General features: G+C 53.0%; 1 protein-coding gene across 2 annotated transcripts; it reads right to left on the reverse strand.

Moving 5' to 3' along the window:
- Positions 1–2,466: 2,466 nt before the first annotated feature.
- On the reverse strand, positions 2,467–6,686 carry Nkx2-1 (NK2 homeobox 1). 2 transcript variants are annotated; one of them, XM_051146388.1, is made up of 3 exons: positions 5,898–6,686; positions 4,263–4,648; positions 2,467–3,406 (listed from the first exon to the last, which is right to left on the reverse strand). In XM_051146388.1, the coding sequence occupies exons 2-3, from the start codon at positions 4,633–4,635 to the stop codon at positions 2,661–2,663; spliced, it is 1,119 nt and encodes a 372-aa protein (XP_051002345.1). In that variant the 5' UTR covers positions 4,636–4,648; positions 5,898–6,686; the 3' UTR covers positions 2,467–2,660. The 2 variants fall into 2 exon arrangements, with proteins under 2 accessions (XP_051002345.1, XP_051002355.1); XM_051146398.1 differs by lacking the exon at positions 5,898–6,686 and having other exon boundaries at positions 4,263–4,763.
- Positions 6,687–8,754: the final 2,068 nt, after the last annotated feature.

An 8,754-nucleotide genomic window follows, 5' to 3' on the forward strand; every position in this document is an offset into this window, starting at 1 on the left:
CAGAATATCCGAGTAGTGCCTTTAAGATAGGAGAAGCCATATCCCAGCAACTACCATTGGTTTTCTGAGGAGCCCCAACTCCCATTCCTAAAGCACTATAGGGTAGAAGTCCCCTGAACATCAGTGAAAAAGACTGCTGCATTCAAGACTATACTTAACAAACAAACAAAACAAAACATAAACAAGGTCCCCAGTGAGAGATGCAGTGGAGAACCAGGGGAAGTTGGAAGCAGAGTATGATAGAAGAGAAAGGAAGGGGATGGAAAGGAAAAAACAAAAGTTGAACATCTGAGTGAAAAAAGGAACATGTGCCTAAAGTTAATCAATCACCACCGTAATAGACCTTTGCAAGCACCTGGTGCGTCTAGGGAGGGCTGTGCATCTGCAGCTTACAGGCTGCCTTGCCTGCACAGATCTGCTAGGGGTAACCATAAAAAGCAACAGCTCATCCAAGGAGCTATAGTTTGTCTCTTTCCTTAACTACTTTTTACCACTGCCACTCACCCTTGCCACAACTGGAATGTTTCCCCCAAACACACATATCTGATAATGGATATGACCAGGGTTGGGGGGGGGGGGGGAGAAATCAGAGATGGGGATTTAAAATTATTTTGGTTTTTGTTTTGGGGGAATGATAGAAAGTTGGGAGTAGGAGGATTCATTGCTGCAAAGATTTAGGTTCCCAGATATGGAATGTACTGGGATAAAGATAGAAACCTCAGCTCCTAGTATTTTGCCTAAGCTCCCAGTATTTTGCCTAAACTGGCCACCAAGTCTACAGAGATGAGACAGGGAAGCCACTAGAAGATGGGGGGGGGGGTGGTTAGGGAGTTTTGGGGGAGGGGCAGCTGATGATCCCTGAGCAGGAGGAATCTCTGTTTTAGAGTGTTGAAATAAAACCCAGAACCTTGAGCCGGTGGTGGTTGTGGTGGTGGTGGCTCAAACCTTTAATCCCAGCATGTGGGAGGCAGAGGGATCACTGTGAGTTCAAGGCCAGCCTGGTCTACAAAGTGAGTCCAGGACAGCCAGGGCTACACAGAGAAACTCTGTCTCAAAAACAAAACAAAACAAAAACAGAACCACTTAAAACTTTTGAAAATGGCCACCAAACAGGATTCTAAGTGTGCAAAGGGTGGGTGGGAATTAAGGATATAGGTTTGGCTTTCAAATGCGCAGAAGCAATTCATTCACTAAAAATGATAACTCCCTTTGGAGTTGTTTTAAATGGTTGGCTGGGTCCATCATCTAAACCTTGGGTCAGGCATGTAAGCTGAGCTTTTGAGGTCCCTACAAAAATGAAAGCTTGGCTCTTAAAAAAGAAAAAAAAAGAAGTCAAAAATTTGCCCCCTCCTTTTCTTCCTCTGCCTCTCCCTTCTGGAGAAGTAGTTTACGTTTCATCTCTTCTCTTAAATAGTCCCATGACTGCTAAAGATTTGGTTCCGCTAAAGTTCAAAGCTGAACAAAATTCCCTCTTCTGTGGGGTAGAAAGTCTGTAATTGGCATCCTTACCTGGGTCAGAATCCCTGAGCTCAAACCCAACAATTTGCACCCCATGAGGCTTAATGATGAGCTCCCCCACCAATCCATTTAAAGGCAAATCAAAAACCAAACAAAAAGAAAGGGTTTTCATCAGAAAAAGCATCTTTTTAATTTGTATAATTTATTAGAAGCTTCTTAGGAACTATATTTAAGCCAAATATCTACATAAGTTACAACAGAAAAAAAGAAAAAGAAAAAAAAAAGGAAAAAAAAAAAAAAAAAAAAGACTGATGCTGCAAATACCAAACTGCCAAATAATATACACAGGTTTGTCAATGCCCTTTAAAAAAAGTGAGGGGCTGGGGACTTGGACTGGGTTTCTTTTTACAACATATTGTACAGATTGCTAAAAACTAGGCATTTAGTTCAACTTCTGACAGCATTTTACAGCTACAAGTTCACATCAAACCTAAAACAATTTTCTGAGTGGCCAGCCTGGACTGAACCTATGGGGCCAGAGGGCGCCGGCCCAGGAAGGGGGGGTACTTCCTTTGTGTCAGGTACAAGCGGTAGTTATACTGAAGAATCTTTCCTCTCTCCAGCTTCTGTCCTCCCTTCTGAAAACAAACAAACAAACAAAATCCTGGTATTTACAAGCGAGATCACTTTGCTGGTAGAGTGCATCCAGAGGGAAGTTTCCCGTCTTTTTAGAGTCCAGGGCCACGGTAGCATACGGTAGGCTCCAAATTGTGCCATGCCTAAGCTTGGAAACCGATTTTAGCCACCAGAAAGACACCCCGTATTTGTTCTCTGTCCTTCTCTGTTTAAAGAATCCTTAAGGGGTTGAATTTGCTTGGCTGATTCTATTTTCTTTTTATGTTATAAAAATCCACAAGTTTTAGGTAGGAAAGAGAGGAGGATGAAGGAAGAAAGAAGAAGAAAACGTAGTAGAGGAGGAAGAGAAAGAGAGGCGGAGGGCGGAGGAGGAGGAAGAGGAGCAGGAGGAAAAGGAGGAAGAAGATGAAGGCGTCCAGCAGTTTGGTCTTTGTGTACTTTTCCTTGGTCTAAACACAAACAAGTTCTTAAGAAAAGTAGAAGCGCGTGGGGCAGCGAATGGTGGTCTTTGCGGAGGGCAGAGGGGAAGCTGTGAGGTCGCGCGGGGCTCAGTCGGGTCCCACGTCTCACCAGGTCCGACCATAAAGCAAAGTAGAGCAGGACATGGAGCCATAGTCCGAGCCCGAGGAGTTCAGATGGGATAAGCTGGAGACCTGACCCTGCAGCGCTGCCGGGCTGGCTGCGTGATGCGCCAGGTCCGGGGACTGGCCTGCGCTGCCTGGCTGGTGGCCTGGGTGTGCGCCTAGACCTGCACCACCGCTGCCCACTGAGATGGCCGCGGCAGCCGCCTGAGCCGCCTGCGCTTGCTGCTGAGCTTGCTGCTGCGCGTGGCCTTGCAGGCTGGCGGTGCCTGGTGCAGGGGCTCCCGCCTGGCAAGGTTTGCCGTCTTTCACCAGGACTGGCACTGCCACCCGGCGCGGCGACTGCTGCTGAGCCTGCTGCTGCTGCGGGCATCCCGCACCCCCGCCGCCACCGCCGCCGCCGCCGCTGTCCTGCTGCAGTTGCTGCTGCGCCGCCTTGTCCTTGGCCTGGCGCTTCATCTTGTAGCGATGATTCTGGAACCAGATCTTGACCTGCGTGGGTGTCAGATGGATCATGCTGGCCAGGTGCTCGCGCTCCGGCGCCGACAGGTACTTCTGTTGCTTGAAGCGTCGCTCGAGCTCGTACACCTGCGCTTGGGAGAACAGCACCCGGCGCTTCCGGCGGGGAGCACTAGGTAGCGGGGCCATGTTCTTGCTCACGTCCCCCAGCGAGCCCAGGCCGCCCATGCCGCTCATATTCATGCCGCTCGCCGGGCCCATGAAGCGGGAGACTGTAAGCGACAAACGCACAGCGTCGGCTGGGGCCAGGGCCGGGCTAACCCTACTTTCTGTGCCCTTGGCCAGCCCGCCCCAACTTTCGACGGCATCCTCCTCACCTAGGCCGCCTAGCGCTCTTTCCCAAAAGAGGCCCAGCAAGCTGGGGAATGGCTAGTGCCTTCCCCGGGCCTTACCGTGAAAGAGTTTAAGAGTTTCAAGTCTAGCTACTCTTCATCGGTGTCATTGTCTCTTTAGACCCAGAATGTGCAGTAGGGGAAGAGGGCACTTCTGCTCTTTTCGTGCCCAAGCCGGGTAGGATTCAGAGGTGCAGAGAGCTGGGGGCGGACGTTAGACCCCAACTTCAGGAGGTTAGCAAAAGGGAGTTTTCACTTTCAAAAGCTCCAGCTTCTAGGCGTTTGGCCTCTTGCCTTCTCTCTTGTGGGCTCTAGGTGAGGACACCTGCTCTGACCCATTTAGAGCCTCCTCCAGAGCTGTGCACCATCCTAACCCGCACAGAGACTTCAAGAAAGCAAGGCAGCCGGCCGAGAGCTGGGATGTATCCCAGCAGGGCGGCCTCTGGCCCGGCCTGGCCTCCTGCATCTCTGCTGACCTTAGCCCTCAGCTCCCTATAGTCTTGCTCCAAGACAGTTATTGGAGCCTGCGCTTGCTGGGTGCCAGCACCTGGCCGCAGGACCCCAGCTTTACTAAGTGCCTCTTTTGAAAGCCTAGCCCAGCGGGGGTAAGAAAGTCCCCCCCATTCCTAGGAGATGCTGTTAGGCTGCCCATCCCATGCCTAGCGCAACTAGCGGGCGGCACTGGCCGCGCCTTCAGTGTTCAGCCCGCAGCCCCACGCGGGGCGGCCTCACTTACTGGCGGGGAAGCGCGGGTCTGGGTTGGCGCCGTACCATCCGGGGCCCGAAGCGCTGTTCCCCATGGTGTCCTGGTAAGGTGGCAGTTCGCTCATGTTGCCCAGGTTGCCGTTGCAGTAGCCCCCCACAGCGGAGTGCGAGAGCTGGGGCACCCCCGCCGCCGTCATGTGGTAGGCGGCAGTGACGGCGCCGTGGTGCCCCACGGCGTGCTGCTGCATGGCGGTGGCCGGCGGGGCCGCTTGGCCCTGTCTGTACGCTGCTAGCGGAGCCCCGAGGCCGCCGCCCTCCATGCCCACATTCTTGTAGCTTTCCTCCAGGGGACTCAAGATGTCAGACACTGAGAACGGAGTCGTGTGCTTTGGACTCATCGACATGATTCGGCGTCGGCTGGAGGAGGAAGGAAGAGGAGGAAAAAAAAAAGGGAGAGGGGGAAGGCGAAGCCTCGCTACTTTTTTTTTCTCCCTTTGCCAAATATTCTGGTGTTACCTTAACGCCGATCTTGTTGGATGTACACGTAACGGAGTGGACCGAGTCCCCCTTAATTGGCTTGAAGTGGAGGCTCGGGGGCTGCCTCGCGTTTGTTTTAGCCCGGCGCCAGGTTTTAGGCAGCCACCAGAGGCGGGGCATAAGCGCTAAAGCAACAAGACAATAGAAGCCTACATCTTGCCTGAGATAATTAGCTTACATGCTTATGACAAGGTAACACCTTTAAGCTTCACTTGTCAAGATTTTTTAGGTCTCAGAGAGAGAGAGAGAGAGAGAGAGAGAGAGAGAGAGAGAGAGAGAGAGAGAGAGAGAGAGAGAGAGAGAGAGAGAGAGAGAGAGAGAGAACCAAAGCATAAATTTCCCCCTCCCCCGGGTACCCCCCACCCCCATTTTTGTGGGGTGCCTGTGGCGCGCGCGAGGAAAAGGCGGGGAGGGAAGGAGGAGGGAGCCGAGAGCGGGAGGGCCAGAGGTGGGGGTAGAGAGTAACCTAAGGGGAGGGATGGAAAGGAGGAAGGAAGGTGAATGCCGCTTTGCAACCAACTTGAGGAGTTACAAAGTGGAACCGCGGTCCAATTCGGTCGGAGTTCCAGGGTCAGGGGCTGGTCTTTGGGAAGAAGGGGGCTGGGGAACAGGGAACGGGGTTCACCTGAGCCTGCTGGGGCTGCTCCTCCCTCCCGCTGCGGCCTCCCAGCCCCGCGCCTTCCCACCGCCTCCGGACCACATCGGCTTCGAAGCGCTGAGCCCCCAGTCACCACCAAAAGAGTTGTGCCAGTCTGGGGATGTGAACCCTGGGCTGCACTGTTGGTCTATGTGTCTGTCAGTCTGTCTGCTTCTTCTGCCGCCGTCAGAGGGACACCTCTGCTCCCCGCCCCCTTTCCCCTTACCCGAGAGAATCCCAGCGGGCGGAGGGGGAGCTGAGTAAAGGGAACGACTGCCTCCGGGAGGCTGTCACCGATCCCCGCGCCACCCCCCACCAAGCTCCTGGCTCCCTGGCGGACCAGCCCCCCAGCCTACCCCACCCCACCGCTCCCTTTCTCCACCCCTTTTGCCGGGCCAGGCAAGAACACCGCTGGCCTTCTGAGCTGGGAGGACGAGGGTGAGGGGATTAACATGAGAGTCCACCTCTGAAGTTGCCCCATCTCGAACAAACCTGATGCCCCTGACCCTTGCCCATGGCCTGGATACTCCGGCTTCTGAAGCTGGTGCTGAGTTTCCGAGGACATCACAGTCCCAGCAGCACCCCAGCCCAGATCCCCGCAGCTTCAGGGAGAGTCCAGGCGGGGAGCCGAGGGAGCGCCCGCGGGTCCGTTGCAGAGTGGAATTGAGTCTGAACCCCAGTGGAACTCGCTGTCCGGGAGGAGGCGAATATCTCGACGCCGGCAGCCCAGCGGGCGGGAGGCTGGGGTGAGGCTTGCCTCCTCCCGGAGCTCAGCCATGCAAAAGTGCACTTGCTTCCCCGGGAATAACCAAATATCTTTGTCTAAAGTGGCGGCGTAAATGGCCGGTCGCTTTGTGGCCACGCTGGATATTAGTAGATGAGGATCATTCTGCTTCAATTGGGCGCCTCTCATCCGGCTAGCAAGAAACTGCTTAGGAGGAAGTGGGTTTCCTGTCTGAGCGTTCCCAAGGCTTCAAGTGTGAGCCCCGCGCCTTGAGGGTCCTTGGGCGCCTGGCAAGGGGGAGCTGTGGGCTGTACTCTCTAGCGGGGCCGGGGGCGTCAGCCTCATTGCTGTTACCAGGCCGGGATCAGCAGTTGAGTGGGCTACCCAGCCAAGCCCTGCATGACACACAGATTTGGAGACCACCTCCGTTTTTCTCCTTGGAATTTAAGCGTTTTTCGTTGTTTGTTTTTGTTTTTGCTTTGCTCCTCCGCTGTTTGAGCTTTCTTGGCGCGCTAGAGGCTGGGAGGGCGGAGTGCTTCCTGGCCCCTCAGGTGCCTCCTAGACACTTGGGCGGCGGAGGCTTCTTGATTTTGGTTTTTTGTTTTCACATTTTCTTTTCCCTCTTGTAGTGAGGGAGCTACCGATAATGAACAAGCAGTTTTGAACTATTTAATTCAGCAGGGTAGGCTCCTTTCCATTAATAGCAATTATAGTATGGAAAGTTGTTTTATTTGCTTTTAAAGATATCTCCTTGAAGAGCGCTCTCTACTCCCTCAACACAAAGCCAATGACTATACTAACATTAGCTTTCCTCACCACCTACCTCCGTCGCGAAGGAATGAAGGCGCTGGGCCCCCGCGGGCCTCCCATCTGGGCCCGCATTTCCCGAGGCCCCCACCGTGGCTTTGAAGCAGACAGCCTCGACTGTAAGCGGGCAGGTGCGCTGTGAATTGTGTAGCCAAAGACCAGTGCAAAGCAGAGCTCTGAGCTCTCCTTTCTCAGGGACTTCTCTGGGGGCGCTCTCAAGGTGAGCTCAGACCACATCGATAGCGCTTGGGTCTATGGAGTCCAGAGTGCAGGGAGGAGAAGCTATGCTGGATCAAATGAAAGGCTAAAAAGAGCAGGCAGAGCCGAAAGCAGACCTTGTCTGAAGGTGTGACCCAGACCTGCCAGAGTGGAGAAAGGGGTTTTATTAGGAGGTCTTTGGATGTCTGTCTCCCTTTAATTCCGTTATTTTGTAGTTGGTACTCTTGAGAAGCACCAAGTGTTCAGTTGCCAGTTGTCTCCTTTCCCCTTTTATTGCCACTTACAGAAGGAGATAATTCTTCAAAAGGCTTTTGTAAGATTTAAGCAAAACCAAGCACACCAAAACACACCCGAAGGTTTGATGGGGGAAAAAAATTATGCTTACTACCTATGTCGATATTTCTGTTTCGTAGTTATCATCAAATCCTTGCCTCGTTGAAAGGTTTGTTCAATCTTCCACGATGTATGGGTCACGCAGATCGGCCTTCAGTAACATTAGCAGGCGGCCAGTTTGGAAGAGTGTGAACAAGTACGGCTCAGGTCTCAGCCTTGTTGATGTAACCAGGAACCCCATCCCAACTATACAGGGCCTGGGTAGGAGTGCCTGAGCTGAAGAGGTGAAGAGGTCTGGGCAACCCCTGGGCTTTTACCCTTGTGGGTGGGGAACTGGACTGAGCTTCAACCTTCTCCTGCCCGCACCAGCACCGTCAGCTCCTATCTAGAGCTGGGGTAGGGGTGGGGGCGGAGGGGCCTAAAAAGGGGGGTGGGCGGTGGATGGGGGGGGTGATGGGGGACGCTCTGCAATGCTCTGGTGGCCCACTCCCTGGCCTAAACTGAATGCACTTCTCTGGTCCTTGCCCCCTTCATAAACACCCACACTTCTGCAATTATTGTCCATGAGCACTGACAATAATGTAAGACTGAATTCTCAAAAGCCTTTGGGGAGAAAAAAAGTCGCATATTTATTTATCTCTGAGATCATCCAATCAAAGGTCTTGGGAGTCCTCTTCCCAGGTTCCAGCATCTCTCTCTGGCTAAAGAGCATGCTGCCTCTCTGATTCATCTTGAATGGGGCTCACTCGGGCTAAACCAGAGGTATTTTTTCCCTCCTGTAGCTGTGGATTATACTTGAAAATAGCCCTCCTTTGCACTGAACTAACTGTCAGTGGACTGGGCCCAGTGGCAGTAGGACAGGGTCCATCCCTCAGGAGGCTTCCCCTGGTTCAGCCCCAAAGGGTCATTTTAATTTCACTGGTTAGGAATCAAGGGGCAGCAGAGGCTCAGGCTCAGGCCCAGAGGAACAGAACACCCACTAGTCTTGCAACACAGTGTGGCTCCAGTGTCTCATTGAAAAACAGGGAAAGGACTGCTAATAGGCAGCTATGTGAATTTCCTATTCCTGGAAAGTAGGATGCTCAGCGAGGATGCCCAACCCGACACCTTCACCTGCGACCCATCCCTCAGCTTGTTGTTTCTAAATCCCAGGAAATCTTTCACATCTCCCCAGGGCACTGTGTTCCTTCTAATGCTACACAATTCCAAGTTCATTGCAATTCATGATTCATTTATCAACTACTCACTGAACCCATATATCAGATA

The sequence above is a fragment of the Acomys russatus genome, chromosome 1 (assembly GCF_903995435.1).
Source record: "Acomys russatus chromosome 1, mAcoRus1.1, whole genome shotgun sequence".
In the NCBI taxonomy this organism is placed as follows: domain Eukaryota; kingdom Metazoa; phylum Chordata; class Mammalia; order Rodentia; family Muridae; genus Acomys; species Acomys russatus.

What these genes read in the sequence shown, in the direction of transcription:
- Nkx2-1 (XM_051146388.1), bottom strand. Translation starts at nt 4,635, where the DNA reads ATGTCGATGAGTCCAAAGCACACGACTCCGTTCTCAGTGTCTGACATC. An exon ending in AGACCCGCGCTTCCCCGCCA is followed by an intron (nt 3,407 to 4,262) that starts GTAAGTGAGGCC and finishes TGTCGCTTACAG; the next exon opens with TCTCCCGCTTCATGGGCCCG.